Source organism: Colletes gigas, unplaced genomic scaffold (assembly GCF_013123115.1).
Source record: "Colletes gigas isolate AHSC1104 unplaced genomic scaffold, ASM1312311v1 Colletes_gigas_Sc00012, whole genome shotgun sequence".
Classification (NCBI taxonomy): Eukaryota; Metazoa; Arthropoda; class Insecta; order Hymenoptera; family Colletidae; genus Colletes; species Colletes gigas.
The window spans coordinates 6891280-6917072 of NW_025106641.1; the positions used below are offsets into that span (position 1 = coordinate 6891280).

The 25793-nt window shown below is 45.5% G+C and overlaps 1 protein-coding gene across 4 annotated transcripts in view; it reads right to left on the bottom strand.

Moving 5' to 3' along the window:
- LOC122399100 (homeobox protein homothorax) overlaps positions 1 to 25793 on the bottom strand; it is a 500548-nt gene that overhangs the window by 353793 nt on the left and 120962 nt on the right. For all 4 annotated transcript variants that reach the window (XM_043399504.1, XM_043399502.1, XM_043399501.1 and 1 more), the window contains exon 7: positions 1815 to 1944. In XM_043399504.1, coding sequence (XP_043255439.1) covers positions 1815 to 1944 — 130 coding nt within the window. The remainder of the gene's footprint in view (positions 1 to 1814; positions 1945 to 25793) is intronic.

The window sequence follows — 25793 nt, forward strand, 5'->3', positions numbered from 1 at the left end:
ATGTGATTTTCTAAACTGTGGGGTTACTTTTAAGGGTCGATCGTCTCGAAAGAAATATTCCTGGCTGAGATTCGTTACCTTATCAGAATCCGAAGCGCCATCGTAACGGAGCCTAACAGAGGACGGCGACGACAGCTTAAACGTCTCGCGGCACCGTTTCCGAAGCCATTCATTCCTCCCCCTCCCCCTCTGTCCCCGGTACAGCGTGCTTTTGATTGTTATTGATCAACCGTTTTGACTCTCTGCTGGCGTACACCAGCACGCAGAAAAGTAAGAGGACAGAGTCGTAGGCACACACACACGCACACCCACACACACACACGCACGCGATACACGAGCGAACGTCCAGCGAACTGGCACGCCACGCGGCTCTATAACGCTGGCACGACACAGCGAATATAGAGACGGCGGACCTTAATGAATCTTTATGGGATGGTGTCGTGAACTTGTATACCCTCCGGTGACTGACTGAACCCGACCGCGCTAACCATTGGCGCGCCTCGCCGCCGATTCCGCGCCGCGAAACTGTTACCCTTGTTGCGCCCCGGAGCCTTTTGTTTCGTCGGTTAGGAGCTGGACGTCGTCCGAGAATAGAACGAACCTCTGTCTAGATAATTATTTCGACGATCCACTTTTACCGAGATCAATTTATTAATCTGTCGGGAATGGAACCTTGTCTGGACGCGAGTAGATTCTAATAGAAACATACGAAGTTTTTAAACTACACTCTACATGTCCACACTCGTTACTGATGAAGTTATTTGGTTGACTAGTTTGGAAATAGATTTTTAATAATTTTTCTGACCATCTGGGAGAAGTTATTAGTTTTTTGGAGAAACGTTACGTACGTTTTAGAAAAAAAGATGTAGCATTAGGCTACGCCAATGTGACGGGTTGCTCATTAGCCGGCGTTGCCGCGGGTTTGATGGTGTTGACGCGCTCATGTCGGTGTTCGTAAAATTTGAAGGGCGTGCAGAAGGTCCGTGGGGTCTCGACAAGTCGCGTCTTGATTGTCATCAACCCGTTGCTCGTCGCGTGATATTGTCATTAGCGCGGCCAGCCCCGAACGCTCTTTCCACTCGCATACCCACTTCGGTTTTCATCGATCGACGTCGACGGATCGATTCGAAACCTTCCCACGATCTATCACTCTCCCTCTGCGTCCTCGAACGCCCAAACGGTCTAAGGTCTTATCCATTCCCATCGAACTTAAAAATAGACTGACTCGTGATCGCCGAGGAAGTAGAAACCGTCGATTCGCGATTCATATTTTAATCATCCTCGCGGATTAATGGGAAATCGAACTGTTAATCGTCTATAATCGAACAAGTAATTCTGATCACTGGTGGAAGCAACAGTTGGGAAGCTCTGACAACCTAACACGAGATTGCACTTCGAACTTAAAAATAAACTTCTCAACACATGAATGTATTACAATCATGCTACAGGTGATTCTTCGACTGCAAACACTGTGTCACAAACATGTGTGTATTAAAAAATTTAGTCGAGTTCCTCTATATGTAGATCTTCCTCCATTGTATCGACCCCTCTACTATTTAGAGTATTTGATATTAAAACTGCTCTACAGCGACAATGGAATTTTAATAGAGCAGTTCATTTTTATATTTGTTGAATATCTAGACAGGTACTTCTACATTTTTAATTTTCGAATTGAAAAATTTTTCTAATTCCTCGCAAATTCTAGACATGTAAGATAAACGGGTCTAGGATGACCCATAAATTTCTCGTAAAGTACACCATGATCAGTTGTTTTCTCTCGTGGTGTTTGCAAAATAAAATGGCGTGGGACTTACCGGGATCCGAGGAGTCCAGACTGGTGGGCGCTTGTTGACTGAGGGGTCCTGGCGTGCCCCCGCTTCCAGGGCTGCGTGCATCGTCGTTACCACCCGCTCCGGGGTACGAGAGCGACGAGGAGGGTGGCCTCTATAACAAACAAACCAACAACCAACGTTAACATTGCGAGTTCAACGTCCTACGACTCTAGATTCCGCACGATCCAGGGACAAACTCATCATCTTCACCACAGCAGACCATTTTCATCCCTAATCAAATATCACCAGAATCCTAAAATTGATACTCGTTAATCGTAACGACAATTTGCCTAACTCGACACTAGATTGCAGAAATCATTTTGGTTTCATTTTAACATCTAGTATCTTTATATTTTAATATTAGTACAATTTACAGATACTCGACATAGATAAACCAAACAAAAACAGTAAAAACTTTACACGAGAGACAAGCCAGTTTGGATCACACGATAGTAATTAACAAATAAAATTTCAACGATTCGGAGTATTACACGGTACAAGATGCGTTCGAATAATTCGAGGATCGATAAATCTTTTTTTTTAAATCGCGAACGTGGTCTTTGGGTCGAGGTATTCGGAGTGGTATTAACGAACGTGTTAAAGCGGTGTACAAGTTCTGGCGCGCGTGTACCGTTGTCGCAAACGGAATATCATTGACGAGTCCACGGCGGCCGATTTCGATCTCGATTAAAGGCGGAGCACACGTACCATTCCTCGAAAATGCTGCCGGCATAAATGATGCGACGACGCGCGCGTCTTACGAATCGGCGCCGCGCTCAGCGAATATTCGACGACGCTCGGTTATTCCGCGGGTGTAGCCGTGTGATAATCACGGAGCCGCGAAGTTGCCCGTTTGGGAAAAAACGCCGAGCAAATTGCCGGTCGGGGCCCGTGCGAGGAATACGCGACGAGCGTTCCCCGTGAACGGGCCTAATTGTTCCTTTTCGACGCTGCTGGTCTTTCGGAATCCGTTCCGCTCCGAACCTTCCTCCATTAAAAGTCCCCCAAAATCCCACACGTTTCATCCTCGCTATCCAACGCTCAGAAATGGAAATTATTTTTCGAAACAACTCAACAAATTATAGGGTACTCTATTTTGCTATCCCCTTCTCTTTTATTTCTCTACTAGTGGAAATAATCGTGGTGAAAGAGAGGAAATTTTAAAAAATGGTCAACCCTGCATTTCATGGATAATTAAATTTACTTGTTAAGAATACGGAAACTTAATCTTAAAAATTCCAGTGACAATGTCTTCAGTTGCCTGGTGTGCTCGATTTCCGTAGATCTTAATGAAATAGATTGTTTTATAGTAAAAAGAAGACTGCCACGTTGGGAGACACTGTGCCATACGTATCCGTCATGTTCGTACACGATATCTAGAAGCGAGCACGTGTAAGGGGGAATACTTCGTAAGCGGGAAGGTAAAAAAGTCTTTGGTCGTCGAATTGAAGCCGTTTAAATCAGATATCTCCGTTCGACAGAAAATGCTTGCGGAATTTAAATGTCCGTCGTCGCATCTCCAAGGTGAATAACAGCGGTCGTAGACGCGGACAGAGCCGGGTCGTCGAGTCTCGACCGGTCCTCGTCGACGAACACGTCCTCGTTATGTGTCTCCGAGCAGGAAGGTCCTATAGATTTGACCGTGTAACGATTTTAACCAGATACGAGAGCAGGCAATTCGAGAGAGGGAGCCGAGAGTCGGTACATTATCGCGAAGATGACGCCTATGACAGCATGTGGGAGTAGCTGTCACTCATTGTTGCTCCGGCAGACGTGATATATCCAGACATTTCGCTTCGTGATACCGACCCCGGGCTCTGGAATTCTTATTCTACGACCTCGTGTCGCGGCGATCGATACGACGTGATTTTCGCGCGAATATATACACGGTACAACTGTAAACTCGAAACCATGGAATTCGAGGATCGATCGCGTCTCGAACCGAGTCGTTCCTCTTCGATGTTAAATATCATATAGGAGAATTAATTTCAAAACGAACCAGTCGAGTCCAGAGAGTTTTTCAACTCAAGCGTTTCGATACTATCCGTAAATCTATATTACAGTCAATAATAATTTAATCAATTTAGAAATATATATCGTAGATCGTGCATTTTGTTGATCTAGAAATTTCCTGACGAAACGATTCCGTTCTAATGATCCGCACAGGTATCTGAATAAGCGAACGTTTCAGTGTGTCGGAGCACTAAGTGATTGAATCATCGGAGAAAAGTTCCACGCACCACGAGTGGGAAACGAAGTTGACGACCCGGATGATCGTCCATTTCGTTCATCGCTCGATCGTTACGAGGAATCGCTGCTGCGAGCCTCTGATGATACTTCGAAGCACTTGACATGGATTCCAGACCGTTCGGGATATAGAAAAAGACTTTCGAAACCGTAAACGAAATTACAGAAACTGATAATACCACTGAATCGTCTATTTAATATTAATTTGAACTTTATTTTATCAATTTATAGTTCTCAATGTGAGTTTGCAAATTTAATTCTGAAATAAATTAAAAAATAAAATGCTTGGAATAATATTCGCGAGCACTGATTCGAAATTTTAAATTCCTTTTAAATCGACAATTATTGAAATGGATATGACTTTTGAGTGTATTTGTGCAGATCGAATAGTAACACAAAATGATATTCTCGATTTAAGAACGATTGGAAATCTGAATTTTCCTGAAATCGGACTGAATAATTCAGTCGCGCGCGTCTTAATTAAGTGGAAATAATTCTCGCCCCGAACGTCTTAATTTTCATTACAAGGCTCGGCGATCACTTGTCCCGGACACGCAGAGGATATACGTCGAGCGAGCGAGTACAAGAGCGGTAACAAGCGAAGGGGGGACATTAATAATGCATCGGTTGTCGCTGGATTGCTTCCTACTAGCACCAACTACGAAACAAAGGGCGCTGGTTGTCATTGTCACCTTCGAGGTGAAGATCATCTTGTCGGCCGCAATCGTTTGAATCGAGTAATTGCGTGGAAGACACCGAGCGTGCTGATGAATCGATTACACGTTCTTATGTCACTTAAACGTGAACTGATTATTCCTTACACTCCCGGTTTACTGTCCACGGGAAACGACGAATCCCACTACCAACAACCGACTCAAGTCTCCGCTCTACATTTAAAGAAATAGGCGACTCGTTCATTCAACAACTCCAATTTGAATACCAATATTAATATTTCCGTAAGCATTATTTTCAAAACAAATCTTTTTCTGTGATAAAATGTCCTGGAAAAATCTGTCACGAAAAATGGCACGAAAAAAATTATTAAATCTCATTTTACTCCGATGTCCAAAACACTTAGAACAATTTAGCCAAGGTCAGTGCTGTCTATTGCGTTATTTTGATGAAAGAAATTCATCCTAGGAGAGATCGAGAAGAACACATGTTCCCGAAAGATCGATGGGTATTTCGCGTGGTGCGAGATCAGTGGTTACGTTGGCTCCTGACACCGATGACGTCACTTCCTACTAAAGCCCGTGTCTACTTTTCGTTTTTTTAAATGGACAGCAAGGGTCCACTGCGTGACTTGTGTCGATGCAATGATAAACGGTTAACGGGTCGACGGGCTACGCGCTCTCGTTCCACCTCGTTGCCTCTCTCGCTCTCCGCTCATCTCCTCGTCTCTGTTCCGCCACTCCGTCTACAGGCGCTCTTAACGCGTAATTCGACAAACCGGATGTCTGGTCTGCCCCTTAAATAAATCAGTTGCCCGCATCTCATATTCCACCCCCGCTCGTAGCATCGTTCCCCGCCCCTCCGCGGTTCCATCGAGGGAAAACGCTCGATCCCAACTGTCTCCGACGAAAGGAAAACTGACCGCCATCCTGGCACGCGTTCGAACACTCCAATCGAAGATCAACATCGATAAGTATAGTTAGAAGCTGGAAAGATTGCCAGACAATAACAATTTTCTAAAAATGAAAATTAAACGTTAATGAAACGCGAAAAGATTGAAAAATCGGGAATAATTAAGTACAGAGATAATTTCACGAGACTCGTGCACGATATTTTCTTAAGGAGACGTCTAATAGCCACGTGGATTCATTTGCCTGTCGTTTAATTTCAGTATTAATTATTCATGGACGTGTAAATAATCAGGAAACAATTTCCTTTTCAGAGGATGGAGTAAAATTCACGCAACAGTTAACGACTTTGTTTACCATAATCAGGAAGAACCCCCGTAGAAATTCAAGCACTCGGGGCCGGAGAAAGGAATGTGAAACGAGGCTCGACGAATGGTTCTATTGCAATCTAGTCCTGGATTTAAATCTATTGGCTGTTCTTGAACCTTCTTTCATCGAAGGTTCACTTTCGTTTCAGGTTTATACAACGGTTACTACGGAAAGTTGGAAATCAGTGATCTCAATTGTCTAAAGAGGTTTGGTGTCGCGTAAAAATTATTATTACGAAACATTTCAGCGAATGATTTCAGAGGATCCGGAGAGATCGATCAAGCCTCGAAAAACTCGGATCAAATGATGCAACGAGAGGTAGCACGAGGTACGGTGTTGGCAAGAAAGATAACATTGTTGCGCAGTAAACGTACAAGGTTGCACAAGATCGTGTCGTGAATTACGCGCGGATCGGGATACGCCGTATAGCGTATTAAATGAATGATGATCGAGAGGTGATCAAACCGCGCTCGTAATTGATCGACGATCCGTCAATTAATAATTGTGCCGCTCCGAGCAAGTAGGGGTCGTTTTTGATCAATCGAACGGAATGTAACAACGTTTTAGTGGTACAAAACAAAATCGAGGGATCGTGATCGAACGATTGCTGCATTTAGTGCCCCCTATTACCATTTCTGCTGGCTGCGATCTCGAAGAACGGGCACGCTTTAATATATAAATGGAAACTCGTGCTCCGTTAAAAACTATCGAGCCGTTTACATTTTATTTGCGAATTGCAAAGGTAACTTTTCTAAAGTAGCGTCGAACGGGAGGAGCTGGATGGCGAAAAGTTCAAGGATCCAAAATGTCGGGAGGGACGGGAAGATGGTGGACAGGCGGCGTAGCGAACCTCGCGTCGGACGATAAATTATAATCCCGCGTGGCGAAGTTGGCGCCGTGGACGCGCGCTATCCGGCGTGTGTATCGCGCGTCGATCGCGAGCCGATGACTTACGCGCGCCTCCGAGTCATTGTGCCCACGTATTAATTGGTCGTCGTAACATAATGCCGTATAATTATGTAATTAGTGGCCGAGCATTAGTCTCGCCGACTGGTTTACTGGCGCGATACGTAAATCTCCGCAATTAATTTATTGGCGCTCGGGAGAAGAGCGTCGCGAGAGACGAAGAAACACGCTGAAGACAGACAGCAAAGAGAGACGGTATCGTATAGATGCAACGAGGAACAAAGAGGACGAACGAACGAGAGTTGCGTGCGGAGGAGTGGGAGGCGATATTATACGGGATGTTCGACTACGAACGGTCTAGATGCAAAAATAAAATCGAGAACGATGAAAACGCTCGAGGGCCTTCGAACTGCGGAGGAACTCGGATTTCGATAAATTGTGGCTCTATCAGAGAAGATAGAAAAAATATTTATTTGACTTTTCTGTATGGAATTTGATTCTCTACGGAATTTATTTCAAACACTTTTCAAAATTTTTACAAATTATATATGGCTGCACCATTTTGAGATAAAATTTCCAGGGGTAATTGTTTTCTGGGCAAGGTTTGGAAGGCGGAGGACCGAGTTTTAAGTATTTTTGAACGCACGAGTCTCTTCTTGGGCTCTTCTAGGTCGAAGAGGAGGCGAAGGAACGGGCGCAGGCCGAGATAGCGAGGGTCGAGGGCGATCGGGGGATCCGCTGGCGTGGAACAGAGACAGTCGAAGAAGAAGTCTCGCTCCCTGTCCGCGCAGTCTTGAATTTCTCTCGACGGATACCGGCGGCCGCGCAAGGGATCATAAATTACGATTTATTGCGGAGCCAGCGCCTCCGCTCGACGGATTATCTTACCGTTATGTCAGCACGGTACAATTATATTTACATTTTCCCGTAATGGAATTCCGGATATTCCTTCAGCGAACGTTCCGGCCGGAACACGAATTTTAGGGGTGGTTGGTCGACGTTCGAGAAATATCCACCGCCTTTTCAGCCCCGTTTCAAAAGCTAACTCGAACAAATCGTGCACGCGTTTTTATCTTTATTTTATTTTATTCGCGAAGAGGCTGAGGACTCGTTTCTAAACCTCAAGCGTACATTTTAAACGCAAGGGGTGAATATTGAATACTATAACCGGCGTAGAATCGAGTAAAAACTTCTCTTTATGATCCCTTCTATGCTTAGTGCAGTATCTCAGTTCCTACAGATAGTGATAAAATCAAGCAGCAGAAGCCTAACTACTTATCTCCCTAAATAGTAAAGAGATTTAGTAGTTTAGTCGCTTCACCGTTACCGATGGTGCTCCAAAGCAAACGAAAATGATTAGTTGTGTAAAGAATAATCAGAATAGTGAACAGTGCCCCTAAACCCTGTCTCTCGACTACTTTCGTGTCAATAATAAACACAGCAGTAGCACAAAACTAGCATACTCTTTCTCGATTGCAAAATTGCATTAAACTAATTTTCATTTAATTGGAATTTTGTATTATCGTTAAAACATACTGGTATAAATATTAGATCGCGAACAAAATTTGCTCAAATCGTCCGTGACGCGATCGTTAACAGAGATCCAAAGGATCCAGCACAGGTGTGATATATGCCGGAGCAATTACGTATCGACAGTCGACACTGCATCACTCGCGTACACTCTGGCGTTCTGTACTCACTTTGTTCGCCGGTGAACGACGTCTCGCGTCGTGTATCGACGTCAGGAGTCGCTACCTTCGCGGAATACTGGATCGACGGTGGGATCGATAAATCGATCGAACGTCTAAACGGATCGATGTCGAAGTTGGCCCGATATTATACTCGCGACAAGGATCGGGGCAACTTGTTTCGATTTTATGTTGATTTCGACTCCGCCAGAAGCAGATTGGTCCGTACGAGAACAGATTGGAAGAGTCGATTCCTCGATATCGAAACTGATGATTCAAACATGGGCATGCATTTTCAATCATTCGCGAGATGTACACATCCGGGCAAAAAATAGTTATTTCTAGTAAAACGATACTATACTTCCATCGTGCTACAACGTTTGCTACGTCAAACTTTTTAAAATTCGAGGTGCGTAAAAATTGATAACTATAAACGAAGGATTCCATCGACCAGGATCCAGAGACTCGAGTCTGGGTCAAGCGAGGGTTTTAAGAAGGGAGGGCCAACGCTCGACCAGCTGATGGATCTAATCAACATTCCTGCCTAATCACAATATAGTTCCTTCCCTCTTCTCGTGGTGGATCGATCCTCCTCTTTCCTCCTACGCGCTAGTAACCTTCTCCCTCGACTCCAGAGCCCCGACGAAGATTTGCAGATCCGTCTTCCCGGCCGGCCGCTGCCAACGCGTCCGTTTTAATTTACCCGCCGTATAAATTAGACTCCCAAATGATCGTGCACCTTCAAAAAACCGCGACGACCGGCGAAAAACCCGGGTCCACCGAGTTTCGCGATTTACAATGCGACAGTCGTTCTCAGAGCGACCATAGTGGTAGCCAAACTCGATAGCGTTTAAAAAGATAATTATTTTAGGCACTGATCTACTGTCTATGGCCTACTGTCGAACGACTAGGTTGTTAAAATGCAAAATCCATAAGAACCAAACACAAAAATATTCTTAGATGACTTCTAGGACCAGCAAAGCAAATTTTCATCGCGAAAAGGGCTACACAAGTCTATGGACCAAACACAGTGCTATTCTTAGATGACTTCTAGGACCAACAGAGCAAAGTTTCATTAGAATCAAAGATGGCTTATGAAAGATTTTGAAGTTCTGCGTCGCAAAGTCTTGGGCCAGGTATCTGGACACCAGTCAGCGCGGTGGGATTTTAAGCAACGTCGATCGAGTCAGGTCGACGTTGCGTCTGCGGGGTTCGCAGGTAACGATAACGGGAGGCTGGACCTCCGGTAACAACGCGGTCGGACCAGCAGCTCGAGCGAATACGGTACCGAAGCTCGGACTCATATCTAGTGGCACGGTGGCGGCGTTCCTCGGCTAATTGGTTTCCCGTGTTGCCCGCGTCTCCCTCGGGATAAGGTGGCCGCGTCTCCCTCCCTCGCAGACCGTTCTGCCTTTGCTCTATCGCGTGCTCGCCCTCCTTCTCCCCTCGTACCGTGCCTCTATTTTTTTCTTAATCGACGGAAAGCCGGTCCCGGTAATGAGGACGTTATTGATGATTTTCTGCAATTGGTCGACAGAGATTCGAAGCTCGAGAATCTCAGGTGAATACACCCTGGCATGTTGGCACGATGTCGCGAGTACCGTGGAAGAATTCAACGGGAGCCGGCTTTCCGAGAAAGCGTAAGTGCTTTGGGAACGGTAGTCGGTTCTGGAGAGTGTTTTTGCATCGGTCTCATGGGACTCCAAAGTTCTTGGTGTTCCCTCGGTTCCACGTGTCGACGATTTTTACCGCGGTGCTTTGTTTTATCCTTTTGCGACAAAGGCAAGAGTGTCAGGTCAGGTCGCAAGAAATCTCTTTTTTTAAACTGTTCTGTCTACTTCGACTGTTCACTGTTCTTAATGACTATTCGAAAAATGGAAGGGTTCACGCTGTTATAGTATCTTTAAGTAACTACGCACTTATACTACTACAAGCAGGCAATTTAGAACTCGATTGCACGGCATATATCTTCTGCGCAATTATTCTGCGCAGGTATAGTAGTCGTATCTCATCGTTTCTCCGCTGGAGGCGCTACCGATCGGTAGAACAACTATTCTCCGGTTCAAGGTGTACACTGAGGACTCAATGTCGTATATAAAATTTTAAAAAAATTACGAAAAATTGTACAAAAAGCGTCCGTTTCAAAGACCGCCGGTTTATTCGCCCTTAACCGAGCCGATTCGCTTTAAATTACTCCGGGGCAAGGTAATACGGTTCATAATTTAAAATTCCATCCAGTTCTTGAAAGTCATTCGTTTAATCGACGTTCGGCGACGACTCATCAGCCAAGTTCGCCACCGCGCGGATAGATCGATACCGGGTGGCGTGGATTTACAATGCAAATTGAATATTCCAGCGACGGCTGACCGGCCAAGATCGGCAGATCGCTGCGTGGCGGTTTTAACGAGAGGGATCGCGAATTTTTATCGCACGCGCGCGAACGGAGCGGCGCGGGGCGCGTGCGTACGGTGCTCTCCGCTAACGATTGCCAAGAGGCAACCGTCTTATCGCGAACGGCGATCGCATTAAGCGTGGACAGTGACACCCAGCCCCCATCGCTATTATATACGTTCGTTAGCGAAAAATAATCGAGGTTTCGCGCGTGCGCGCCCGTAGTCAACGGCTACGAGTCGTTAAAGACGAGATAACGAAGCGAAAGAGGATGTTCCTTTGTCCATTCTGGCAAGGAAGAATACAATCGTGCTCCTCGATCGTTCAATCGACGTCGAAACGAACGACCGACAAACCTACGGAAACGGCCGTTGGTAATTCGAGGTTAGGTTCGAAATTATTCCTCGATCCTATACATTAACGCAGCAGGTTATAGCTGGTGCAATGAAAACGTTTCGCGATGGTAGTAATAATAGAATGAACCTTCTTTGCGATCTGTACGTCGCAGAGCGTTCGAAAAATTATATTTCACCTTAAAAGTACAAAATTAAATTGTTTAATTAAAGAAAAAAAGAACTGTATTTAGTATACAAGTTCCGTTGCTCAAAACTGGGCTCAAAAACTGGAAAAGATCGTCGTTTTCGAACACTGTGCGTCGGTTCGAGGTGCAATTCCAATATGGCGGCGCTCTGCACCGTAACCTCCTCAGAGATACTGGCATAAACAGTATTTCAATATTTTAATATAGAAACAACTACTGAAATTGTGTGTAAATATTTATAAATAAATTTCCCCGCGATGGAGGACAATTTTTTCATATTTCGAGTCTAAAGTTATGAGTAATATGGAGAGCGCGATATTCTTGAGCAATTTCGATTGATATTTTTTCTACGTAAAGAACTGGATTTTTCATCGATTTACCAGGGTGGTAATCTTCGTTCTAGACCCTCGAGGAGCTAATCGAGTGGATAGTTGGCGGTGAGAACCACTGACTGACAAAGAGCGAGAGAGAGACGGAGCCGTCCGAACGAAGCCTTGATAGCGACCACTCTGCCCACATATGTTAACGCGTTCACACAGGCGTCGCGTGACGCATACCATCGCACGCATACGGCAGGCACATGATCGAGCGGAGGGAAACGCCAAAAGCGTCCCGAAATCCGCCAGACCATGAAAACACCACTTTTCGGGACGGGAAACTGTCACACGGAAAACGTTTCGTCCATCTGGATTCGTTTACCAAACGAGGTCGCATCGACAGGCAGATTAAACGGAAAAAATCGCCAGAACTCTGTAGTCTCGTGCAGGCTATCGCGATCCCAGCTACGCTGCAACCTTGCATGCCCGACATTCCGATCGGTGATCACGATCGATCCGGATACTCATCAGCACGCGAAACTACGAAGATCCGTGACACGAAACGTGAATTTTTCCTTGGCGATCGACGATATTTACAAATTTTCAATTTTATAAACGTCACAGACGCCTGCAGAACCAACGAAGTAAATCTACCTTCCAGATATAAGCTCGGGCGAATCCAATCCACGAGACCCCGTCCAAGGAATCTTATTAAACTCGTTAAACTATACAAGATCTAATCGTAGATCCGATCGATCGGACTGGAATGGAACGCAGAGCTACTCGAGATCACCGCGAAAAGTCAGTACGTACCGGAACGAGCCAATCGAACTATCAAAGTCCAATTAGTCGAAGTTATCGCGGTCCTCCTGGTCAAAGATCGGATCGAGCGACTTCGACTAAAACCTCAGAACTAGAAAGCGTACTATCGCGATCCCAGACGACGGCGCAACCATACCTGTAATTCTGATCGCTGATTAAGAACGACGCTCCTAAGCGACTGGTATCAACGCGGGAGGAATCGTTGGATAAACGAAAGAAACTAAGACTATAAAATAAACAAACGTTGGAACTTGTCTGCTGAAAGCAAAGACACGTGCTTTCGTCACAAGGACTTGTATCCAAGTACATATAGGTTCGAACACTGTAATGTAATAATTTAGGAATCTTCTCGAGATGCAACCGTCTAATAGATCGAACCAGAGTGGAATTCAGAACAACCAAGATCCCCGCAAAAAGTCTGCTGGTATCTGAGCGAACGGATCGAACAATCAAGGCGCAATTAGTCAAAGTTATCACGGCCCCGTTGGCCAGAGAGATCGAGTCGATTACGGTCGAGCGAGACGCGGACGTAAATTTTCCAGCAACGCGGAGCGTGTACTCGACGACGACACCGGGCGAGCCAGCGAGCAACCCCTTGGCGAGGGTGGATCCGATACGGAGGCGCGATAAGGCGAACTGGAGAGGCCGTGACATGCGGTTCACCGTCTGTCAGTCGGTTTCGTCCGCGTCCGGGATATTCACCGGTTGCCACACCCGTGTCACGTGCTCGCTTGATCGTGCATCACCGAGGGAGCCTTCGGTGTGCTCCCCTTTCTCGGAATATGGATCCATATACGTAAAATGCATCCATATTTAATGACGTCGAGCATACCATCGCGATGCAAATTCTTACGAGAACTCTGCCAGGCACGTACGCGATCGCGCGAACTCGCGGGAGCGTCGCGACGACGGTGTCCCTGCCATCGTGTCACACGGGTCTCACGGGCGATCAAATATATATTTTACGCGGGGTACGTGGGAACCCGTTTTGAAAATGTTGATATACCTTTGGAACATACTTTGGATTTTTCTAAAGAGGCCAGTAGACTTGGCAGGTCATTTCAACCCCTAAGTGGTCTCTCAATCTTAATTGAATTATTTTATTTGATCCAATAATCCACTTAAGGGGGAGACTCATGTAAAATGTCGATATTTGTCAAAGTCGATAAAACGTAACGAAAAAAAAGTATTTGTATCTTGAAATGTTAAAGAATATATGTGGAATGAAACCCTTATGCTGTAAACAAATTGTCAAATACCACTTCTCCCCCCTCAAAGGTTGAAACAGACGTTGCACAGCTCGTGGTAAAAATAAATTAAATGGAAAATCGATCTGTATCTGTCTCCTTTACCGAGCGATACGTAAAATGTTATCCAATAGAACGGGATAATTAAAAATCATTTCGGCGCGTGCAGCAGTGGCGTTTGAATGGAGCTGGTCGATCGAACCGCGGCGATCGAAACACAAGTCGGACCGCGTGTCGAGATAAACGGTCGTTACTGTTCGCCCATGCGTTTCGTTATCACAGAAGAGAGGCGCATAATGAGCGGCGACTGGAGTAGCACGCTAATAATAAAGGCCCGTAATTGAGCGGTCGAGTTCGAGACGAGCTATAGGAGGAACAACCAACCGAGGGATTCGCGTCCGTGTCGCAACTGCACGAATGAATGGACCGTCGCCATATAACAGGGCCCACCGCTGTTTCCGGTTTCGCCGTGGTAATTGAGAGCGAACCTCGCCACCGGTACGACCACGGCCTTCGTGAGAATTTCGCGATCATTTCCCCGTTCGAGTATCCTGCTTTTCTTTATTCGACCATCGGATAATCGGGCAAAGTCAGCCATGAAGGGATAGTTACGTTATGGGGTTGAAATAATCCAAACTGGGACCGCTGGATCCATGAATTTAACGCTAGATTTATGGCCATGATTAATCACATTTGTATCGAAAATCTTTACGTTGATAATTACATTAAAAATAAATAATAGTTACGAGTTCTGCAAGTTTAAACGTGGAATCTGACACTCGTCAAATTGGTCTGTAAATCTATTGTTGATTCTGAGGACCGAGACTTTTCTGAATTTTTACTTCGCCCAGATTAAGGGGGTTGGAGGTTTCAGTAATTTATATTTGTTTAAAGTGACGTTTAAACTTCAAGCTACTGGGTGAGGAAATGACCACCCATCAAAGCAAATATCACCAGTCGACTCTTGAAAATTTGTGAACTATTGCAATTGATATGGACTCTAGCAGCTACCTTTCAGGGAAAATACAAACTACAGAGACTCTGCCTCGAAGGAGGAACTTTCTACTCGTGCCTAGATCGAAGTCTTCGAAAATTACGGACGAAACTGTCCCCCTCCTTAGTTCGACGTCTCGTTTGGATCAGAAAGCAGTCACGGAGGAGGAAATGGTTTTTAAAAAAAAGGGAGTGTCGGGCACGGGCGGTGAGAGTGTCGGGGTTGGCCGCTTTCTCGCTCACCTCCTGTCCTTACGTCTGTCACTCGAGGCACGCAGCACGCTCTCCAGCACGCCACGGCTGTTATTACGGTGCACCGACCACACCGTGTGTTTGCGTATCTTTTCGACCACAGAGAGTAGGAGCGAGAGAGGCGGTAAGAAAGCCGCAGACCAGGTAAACATCGCGCGGACTAACAGGTGCACGGTCCCGAACATTAATCCGATTTCCCCGCGATCCGCCGTGAAATCTCATCAGGCCTAATATCCGTTATTCCGCGTCGAACAAACAACGATTCCACTTTCGCGTTACGAGCTGGCTGGCTACGTTGCACGCGAAATTGGAGCTAATATTTGATCCGACCTAACGGATCCACGCTTCTATTCTCAACGCCGTTACGACGCTCGAAAATTCAGAACCGAGACTGCAAAGCCACGCTTTCTACTCCTTCTCCCCTTATAGGAACGCGAAATCAGTCATTAGATCGGTGCTTTCCACTTGACCCTTGATTGGGGACGCGTTTCTCTGGTCCATCGGGACAGTTCTGCCAACGATCGATGCTCTGACCGAGACCGCCATCGAATTCCGTTATTGTTGCTACTTTCCTTTTAGAGATCACCCGGCTAGATTCTTCGTTTTCGTTCCTGCTACGAGAGACGTTTCTATGGACCGTCTCGAAGTTTGCACCTTGTAACGCGGTTCAATTCTGCAGTTTACGCTAATCAAGATAGGTTCGTTAAGTTTGATCTTTGTTGCTGTTTTTCTTTTAGAGATTCGGTAGATTCTTTCGTTCTCGGTCGGGAGGACGTTTCTATGGGTCATTTCGATACTTCTGCATCGATGGATAAATTCCCCATCAAATTCTTTCTATTTTCTGTTTAGGGGCTCGGTAGATTCTTTGTTTCCGTTCTTAATTAGACGTTTCTATGGACCATTTCGAAATTTCTTCTTCGATGAGATACTCGAGAATCGATCATTCCGTAGCATATATTACACTAATCAAGATAGATCTGCCATCAAATTGTACCATTACCACCATTTTCCTTTTACGGATTCGATAGCTGGTTTCTTGGAGAGACGTTTCTATAGACCATTTCGAAATTAATCGCGCTATATTTGGATTACTCAGAGTTTGATCCCTCTGCAACACGCTTCGCCATCAAATTTTATCATTGTTGATACTTTCCGTTTAGGGGACTCGGTAGCTAGATTCTTCGTATTTACATAATTCCTTGATTCGAAACAGTCTGGATCCTTTTGCAGCATAGTCCGATCAAGATAACTCCGTCATCATATCTTTCTAACACTCTTTCAACCTTCCTTTTAAGGATTCGATAGCTGGATTCTTCGTATCCATAGACTGTCTCCGAAGTTCCATCTCTTTCAGAGTCGATCGTTTTTCGCACTAATGAAGATTGCTTTTTGTTTCTACTTTCCTATTTAGGGAGTAGAATCTTCGCTTTCTCTCGACTTTCGATTAATTCCACGCTTCGGTACGCTATTCTTAATCGGTTCTAACTTAAAACGACGAGTCTCACGTTTCTGTCAAACTTCGTATCTTGAAAATGATTTTAGTTATAAAGGACCTTAAAGTAGACTAAAGTTAGATCAGCACGCAAATTCCAAGGAAACCTCAAAGGAAAACGCTGGATGTTCTTCTCAATTCAAGATGGTAGCAAAATTGTGAAAATGCAATGGAAAAAACAGAACTGACATCGAATCTGGACGAAAGTGGCGAACGATCTTTGGATCAGATCGTTGGGCAAGGTTTCTGGCAGTCTCCCGCTCTCTTCCAGTTTCATAATCGCGCGTGTGAATCGCCATAGGCGAAACGTGCTGCGTGCGTTCCGCTCGGGGCGGAAAAAGCGTAAACGAGGAGACGGAGACGACCGTCGCTGGTAGCCGGCGCTGTACCAACTACCGTAACTGTCAACTCGAGGGAAGTGGCCGTATATCAGCGCGAATGTAAAGGTCGATTGGTCGTTACTAAAAACGACGCGAGTCCCACGGCCGCGGCAAGAAGAAACGCCATCGCGCGCAAAACGGTCTTAAGCGTCCGGTTGACGAACGAGAGTCACCTGCGCCATTTGTAATCGACATGGGCCCGAGTAACCAGAACCTTCCCATATTTTTTCGACACTTCTCGACGACCTTAACGAGCTCTCCTTCTTCGCGGCTATTCAGAAAAATGCTTCGACGAAAATTAAAAGAATTATTCTATTATTACACCTCAGGGTAGATTTCAATTTTTTCGAGAGATTTATCAGCTACTCTGATTCTTCAAATCTTAAATAGCAAAACTGTATTTTACTACGAATAAAATAGAGTATTTGACAAACAATACAGCGAATAAAATGTAAAAAGAGGATACTTTTGGTTGAAAGTATCCTTTATCCGACGAGGTCATCGCGTGGACGCAACAGGAAGTCTTCCAGGCGATCGAGGATCCAAAGACCCGTCGTCTTTTATGCCCCACTCGACGTTTTACGGTGACGACACGGATCCCGTCGTATAATTATCATATTACGATTACGTTTACGATCCGGAGAGGGTACGATTAATCGTTCATCCGTCTCTGAAGTCGACGCGGTATAGCCTTTTCGTGTTTACAACGACGTAAAGCCAGTTCAACGATGCTCTGTGGCTTTCTATCGACAAACCAGCCCGGTCTTACGAAGGATGTAACCTCGATTTTATAGATCGCGAACGGCCCACCGTTTATTAAGTGAAAATGCTTCCTGTCGTCGATCTTTAGAGAAACATTCTACGCAAAACTTGTTAGTAATTACTTATCAAGCGAAAGATACGGAAAGATGAACAGAGAATGGCCTTCGAATTGTAATAGAAATCTGTTTGCGAAGTTTCTATGGTCGTTTTACGAACATGTTCTGCGTCTGGATTTAAGATTGCGCGTTTCTCCGTTCAAAGAGCACGACGACAGAGGATGCACCGCGGTAAAATTCCACGGATCGACCCGCAGCAATTTTTACGACACGCCGATAATTCGGCTCGCCGCGTTACAACACCGCAGCCGGTGGCTTTTATTATTGAGCAAACACTCGGTTTGATAAACCACGCCGCTTTTATTGCCGTCTCGGAGCTCCCTGGTGCGCGACGATTCACTCTGCGCTCTTGATTGCCCCGAAAAAAATTCATCATCCCCTCGCGGACGCCCGAAGCAACGATTAACCAAACCCAAAGTAGCTCCAAAATTCGAAAGATGTCGGTCGACACGTCAGGAAAAATATTATATCGCAAATGTGCAATACTCGTCGACTCTTTACACATTTCTCGCGTGTAACGTACCGTGTAAATTATTCCTCGGATAAACAGAATTGCAGTATTTAGCAATCTCGAGGCCCTCGTGTTTAGATATGTTACAAAGTTTAATTTGAATTACTCTAATAATTTTACTAAAAATATTTAATGCACGCATCTGTCTAAAAATCGATAAAAAAAAGGATAATATAGCCACAAAAACAATTTTCTGAAATACGAAGTTGGGACAATTTTGATATATCGTTAAAATAATATTGCAAAGTTTAATTTTAATTATTCAAATAATTTCACTAAAAATATTTAATGCAAGCATCTGTCTAAATATCGAAGATTACTATCAAATACCCATTTCTAATAATCTAAAGAAAGGGATATAGCCCCAGAAACAATTAAGTACAGTACGAAGTTGGGACAATTTTGGATCAATCTACAATTAAATTCCGAATTCCAACGTAAAGAACTTTCCACGAGAGATTAAGTTTCCGTTTCGGATTTCCCTGGGCCCAGCAGTTTTGCCACTCGTGTGTCCCAGGGAATTATTTTCACCGAACGTTTGCACGCGTAACCCAGTGACCGACAGAGGCGACATCGCCAGGAACAAGAGAGGCAGAGGGAGAAGAGAGTTTGCGCCAACAACGAGAGCCCGAGACGGAATTGGGGGACGCGTAGACGGTTGGGCGGATGCGTCGAGTAATGTACTTCCGGTTATTGAACGCCGTCTGAAGGCTGAAGGGAATTTCGGTGTCCGCAGCGGCAGACTCCCTCCGAAACGGCACCTGGGGCCTCTGGCTCGGACCTCTCGACTCCTGGACCCGGGTCCTGATTAAACAGAACCTTCCGCGGGGGGGAACACAGCTGCCTCGTGAATTTTCAATCCATTACCAGGCAAAATTAAGAGAGCCGGGGCGAAATATGAACGATAGGACGCATTCGCGCTGCAAACGTTGGTCGAAGGGACCCCGAATGGACCGAACGTAGGCAGTAAATACGTATGGATCGGTGGGCTCGTTGTGAGAATTAACCCAGTTATGGCTGGCTGCCTTAGAATTCGGTAAATATGTTATTATATTGAGTAGGTAGATCGTAGAAGGGTCTTTGGAGGGACTCTAAGGCCTTGTCTCGCATTGAAAACAACCAAGACAGGCATAAAAATATCTTTCTTTAATTGCAAAACGAGGAAACACATAGAGTCGCTGTTCGAAATGGTATTCGACAAAAACAAATGCAAACACATTTCTATCCTAGATGACATTCTCAGGAACGTAATTATATATAATTCCGAATTATTATTCTTTTTCTGTTGCAACACCGTGAGTATCACGAAGTGCATCCGCGATGCTGCAATTATAAACCATTCGGGCCGCCTGGCGTGCGTGTCGGCGGACATTCAGGACCCGAAACGGTACGTGAATAGCGTGGGGGCCCCGTACGATACGTTATTAAGATAAAAATCCACGAAACGGAAAGCTGCCCGAATGTCATCGCCTCTCGCAGGACGCCTCGGAGGCGGTGTGTGTCTGCGGTTTCATTTTTCCCCTGGTTCGCGACCGGCGGTCCGCGCGCTTTGGCTTCTTTTAATTGCGCGCTTGTCGCTCGATCGAGAGCGGCGAAATAACGTTTTCGGGGCGCCTTAATGAGAGGGAATGCTAAAACGGCCGCGGACCCGGGGCCATTTGGCCAAAAATTGTGGAATACCGCGGCGGAAAGGGCTCCGGGGGACCTCCTCTCGCGCGAATCGCGCTTCGAAGATACGTTTCGGCGCGTTAATGTTGCCCCCCTCCGTGCCCCCCGGTGTCCTCCGCCGGTTACCTTGGTCCCGATGGCGGCATTAAAGGGGGGGGGGAAGAAAAACGAGACACGGGAATACGGGTGATAAGCGTCCAAAGAAGTTCGAGAACCGCCGCCGTATCTCCCCGGAGGATACTAACGTTCCTTCGTGACCGCCCACGTATCGCGACGTGCCCCAAACGTCCAACGCCAAACGCGTCCCGTGCCCCTACTGCTTCCCCATACTTTATTCATTCGCTAAATAAAGTGGAATTTGGTACATAATTTTGGATATAATTTTTTTCCTCAAATTACACGATTTTACGAAGTAAGTTCGTAGTTACAAACTAAAGAGTATACCAATTTTATATTTATTCTTTTCAAGAATTGCTCGACCCTGGAAATATTAGTGGACACCATAGCGTTTGTTTCAATATAAAAAGTTTGACACCGCGTTTGGCGAGGCTGTTGTCCGTGAGAAGCATCGACGGGGGCAAAGTTCTATCGGTTATCCGGGTAATATTAGAATCGCGGTAAAAATTAAGGCCGTGAGAAGCGACGGGGAGCTCCTGCAGCGAACCGAGAAACCGACTCGTGTCGTTTATTTTCAAACTCCCGGAGCCACCCACGAAATCCGCTAATTCGAGCACCGTTTCCCTCAGTCGCTACATTAACCTCAATCGACTCCGACGGATTCGCGAGCGGCGCACGACTTTCGTGAACGGAGAGTTTTCCCTTCGGCCAGGAACGAGCCAAGTCGTTACCCGAAAAGATGCATCACGAGAACCACGGCGTTTAATGACGATATAATGACGCGCTCGGCCGACGTAATGGTTTCGACACGTGCATCGAGCCTCTGGCCCGCTCGTGCCTATTCTAAGGCAACGCGTTCGAGTTACCCGAAAACAGAGACACAACTGTTTTTCCTTCTCTTTTTCTTTTCTCAACCGATCCCTGAAATTGCAGGTCTCGTTGATCCTCTCCGAGAAACACACCTTTTAGGTTCGCGCATCGCTTGGGTTTTCAAGTTGTTAAGCAAAGTGATTTTGTCCGCTTTTTGCTCGTGTCGGTGCACGAGATAACACGGTGATTCGTATATTATTCGGGTGTATCGAGTAAAGTAGCAGAATTAATTTAATCTTTTATTTGCGCCGTTCGAGTCGTGAGGTGATTGGGTTATATCTCCGCTTCGAGTTGAATACACCGTCCAGCGAATGCTAACGAAACAAAATATTCTACAATTTTTTCACACAGGGCAATAGATTCTATTTCTATCTAAAATGTTCTTTTGTAAATTATTTCGAATTAAACACCACGAAGGTTCTGTATACTTATATCGAAGAACATTTTTTCCTAAAGATGAATATTCATAGCCAAGCAAGTAATTCTACAGTGACCAGCTACTGTATCGTGTACAAGAATCGTATTTTTACTTGTAATTATTCATATCAGAAAAAATTCATGTGAAATTTGTTTGCTCCTTTTATCGAGATCTATAGCCCCGCGATAAGAGGACTTTGAAATGCTGACCTTTAACCACGTACGATCCGAAAAATCTGTGTGTCTAGAAGCGATGTAAACAACTCACGAAGGTGTATAATTTAAAATAGAACTCGGCTTCTCGACGCTTTTATCGAAACTTATAAATATGTATTATTATTTCCTCGATGTAAGAACATCGAAATAGTGATTCTAATCGTATTTACGTCGAAATCTCGCGGCTATAAATGCCCCGAAGGTGGTTGTTTCTCAAACGGTATGACTCGTTAACGAAGTTTATTTTCAGCTCTTGTTTTCTCCGCGGACGAGTCGATTAATTCTTCACCGGGGCTCTATCGTGTCGTGGATCGTGGTTAATGCTACCGTAATAAGAGTATCGAGAAAAACGTATTCGATGGTCACGGTGGACGCGCCCGGGACAGTAATAATCGCGGTCGCGTTGCAAACTATTTACTCTCAGTGGAGGATCGGACGAGCAAGCGAACGATCTCTTATTTCGCAACGTGGATCGTTCGTAAAGGGCTCGTAAACTCGGCCAGACGGTTTCTAATGCCCCATACCTTTTCTTAGAAAGTCTCGTAAACCGCCACGAAGAATCGTTTACGATTCCCTCTCTAGCTAGGCGCGATTTAATAAATGCTCGCTAGCAAACGAGCGGCCATCGTTGGATTAAACCGCGTTCCATCGATCCGACCGAATCACGCAATTCGTTTCTTTCGCAAACCCGACGATTTGGCGCTCCAAAGTCACTCGAAACTACTTTCCCTCAAAAAATAATTCGATTCGTGTCTTTAACCATTACGAAGCAAAATGGACAAAATGTGTGTACTTTATAAATAAAAATTCGTCTACTCTTTACTCGATTTTATATGATTTTATATAAATATAAAATGACCGAGATTAAAGAGCGTTTCGTAAAATAAATTGGCTGGTCGTAAACCGAATAAAGAGTCGTTTTGTGTCGGCTAATGACGTGTGTCGAAGGGACAGAGACGTGTAGAAACGACGATTTACCTGTTCTTCCCTTGTTAACGGATCGAGGATCACGCACACCGGAGGAGGACCATAACTCCTGCGCAAAGTAGGAAGTAAAAAGAGGAGGAAGCGTCGCCGAGCAGAAATCAAAGGACTTTCTTGAGACATAGCGTAACGCGTCGGCGATTTGCATAGGCTAATGAATATGTTAAATCAATTTCGCGAAACGAGCGAAACCCAGGCGTAAGTGGGCGCTGGTCGCGCGCTCGCGGAACGAGCCGCGGAGGCCTGTTATTATTGTAATTGCCGCGCGTGTAAAACCGCGTGTGGAAAATGAGCCTAATGTGACGTGTGCGGGCGGGTGGCGAGGCTCACACGTGAGCAGCCAGCGTTTCTGTCCGCTTTAACGCGCCATCGCGCGCGTGTCGTTTGCACGTGCGACGAGGACTCGACCAGCTCCAAAACCGCCGCGAGACCAGAAACTCGCGAAATTTCGCTCGAATTCGAAATATGACCAACGAACAGAAATTCGACGAAGTTTAATTCCATGGACCACAACCACTTGTTATTTTATTTCTCTAAAATTGATTAAAAATATCCATCGATTTTGGAAAATAATTGCGATAAAGTACGAGTCGCAACTACTGAAATTAAAATTCTAAAATGTAAATGGTAATTTTGATATGGTAGAAATGTTATATCGTCGCGACTCGAGATGGTTGACAACTTCATCTCGCGTTCGAAAGAAGTTTGAGAAGCGGCTACGATACAGGGAAATTGGTTGCAGCGAAGGTAACAGTTACGCATAATGGGACGCTAATTGAGATCGATGACTGGAGGAAGTTTGTTTTCCGTGACGTCTTAAAAGCGTGCTAATGCTTCTTGAATACGTATAAACTATCAGAACACCCGTATGAATATTTTTCCAATATGTCTCCCACGGGTCATTTGAATTATAGTTTATAGACTGCAAGCTTCGTTAGCTATGATTTATGAAAATTGCTGTAATTACTAAATGGCCTGTCAGTAGCCCAGATACGATTTTAATCGCTGAAAACCTGTTTCTTACGCATCTAATTTATTATAAATACTACTATCGCGTATCCCTAATGAAACTGTTAAAACTCTCCTCAAATCCTATCCTCGATCCAATCAATTCGCGCCGACCCGAACAGACCCTCGTTTCCATCGTTCGAAAATACCCTAATATCACGTTTTACTAAATAGACAAAATTCTATACATCAGAAATAGGGCAATACCAATTTCTGAAGACTATTTTAGTTGTCCATTGGATGAACGAAGAATTCTCCGGTCGAAAGGGGCCCCGAGGAGCTAGCACCGCGTCGGAAGAGGTTCGTCCTCGATTCTCGTTATCCGCGACATACCACGAGGAGAAGAAAAGTCGTCACGGGGGAGGGGTACGGCGGCGAGTAACGCTCGCGACGAAGAAACCGCAGAAAAAGAGAAGATGGCTCGATGTGCGGTATGCAAAGTCTCTGGTCGGTTTAACGAGGGAAGCGAATCTCGAAGACGACTCCCGAGGCCTTTTTCGCGTGCAACGGAGGAGTCGTCCTTCGTGTGCGTTCATATGTCGACCCTCTCGACGGAGGAGAAAAGGGAAAGAAGACGGAGGGAGAGAGAGAACGAGAGGAAGAGACGACGCGGAGGACTGGCGTGCAGGAGGCGCCCCTTCTCGCGGGCTGCAGCTGCCTCGAAAAACTTCTCCGGCCGAGCCCTGAAAAACTGCTCTGCCTAACGAACCGTCGCCCATTCCCACTTAACCGAGAATACCAGTTACGCTCCCGCGACTCCGCCAACCCGTTCCCTACCGATACTTTATTTTCTACACGACCCCGCGCGCCATCGTTCACGCTCCTATCTGCCGACTTTCCCCGTTTCGATCCGCCGTTTTCGATCGATCGATGCCCTGAAAACCACGAGAAATACCCGTCCCTGCCTCCAGGTGGCGGTAAGCACGCGCGCCAATATGTGGCTGCACAAGGTCACCGGACTCCCCCTCTTTCTAGTTTTCGATATCGGTTCAAACTTCTGACAGAAGACATTTTTCTAATGAGCTTATCACATCACAAAATCTTAAAAAAGATGACAAATAAAGCTTAACCGATGGATCTGCATAGTGGGGAGGGATCTTCGATGACCCTGAACGGTCAAATATTGTTCCGTTTACCGCGGTATCGAGAATCAGAGTCTTATCCCACCATAAAGTACTGAAAATAGTCCAAGATAGCTGCCAGACGAGTCTATCGAATTGCAAATCGTTGGCTCCGTAACTCTAGCTTCAAATTCCCCGGAATTAAAAATAAATATCTCCGAGACTGATGGACGATGAATGTTTCTCGTGTTGGTGCAACGAAAGTTGCAGCGAATTCCGCGATAAAGCGAGTTGTTCTGATTACCGTGAATTAATAATTCCCGTGGCACTTACCGATCAAGGTGGGCAACGTAACTCAAACACGGGACGACGGTAGTCGGCCAGACCGGAGCAGCACTCGAGACTATGTTACGACGCGACCATAAACGTCCCCGGCTAATATTGAATTATGATACTGCGCGTAGGTACACTCAATAAAATATTAAATTCCGGGAGATAAGTGGCCCCTGCTCGGATCCTCTCGTTTATCTAATGAGACCCCCACTAAGATTAGCATCTCGAACTTCTTTACGCCAGATAAGAGTGTTTTAATCCAGAAGGCGCGACTGGACGCCAAAACTTAACGTTGTGACGTTGTTTGCCTATGTATCCAAAGTAACGCGTGGAAAAGTGTGACTCTTAGCGATCAAACCTTCTCAAACACGGTCTTGCGCCGTGCAATCATCGTTCAAACGGATGTATTCTATGAAAAATCGTTAGGTAAGTGGTTTTCCAAGGTTCGACACGCGCGAAATCGTAGCTGTAGCCACGTGGGTCGTTTACATACGTTGGATTAGCCGAGACTACCGCGCTAAACTTGCGCAATCTCTTATCAGAGCGGCTGGTATCCTCGCTGTAAATACCGGTTGCAACAGCTTATAATCCGAAGATACACAGTCGGTGGCAACGTTTCGTCTTCCCTTCTTCTTTTTCCACGCTGGAAATACCGGGGTGCCAATAAACACCG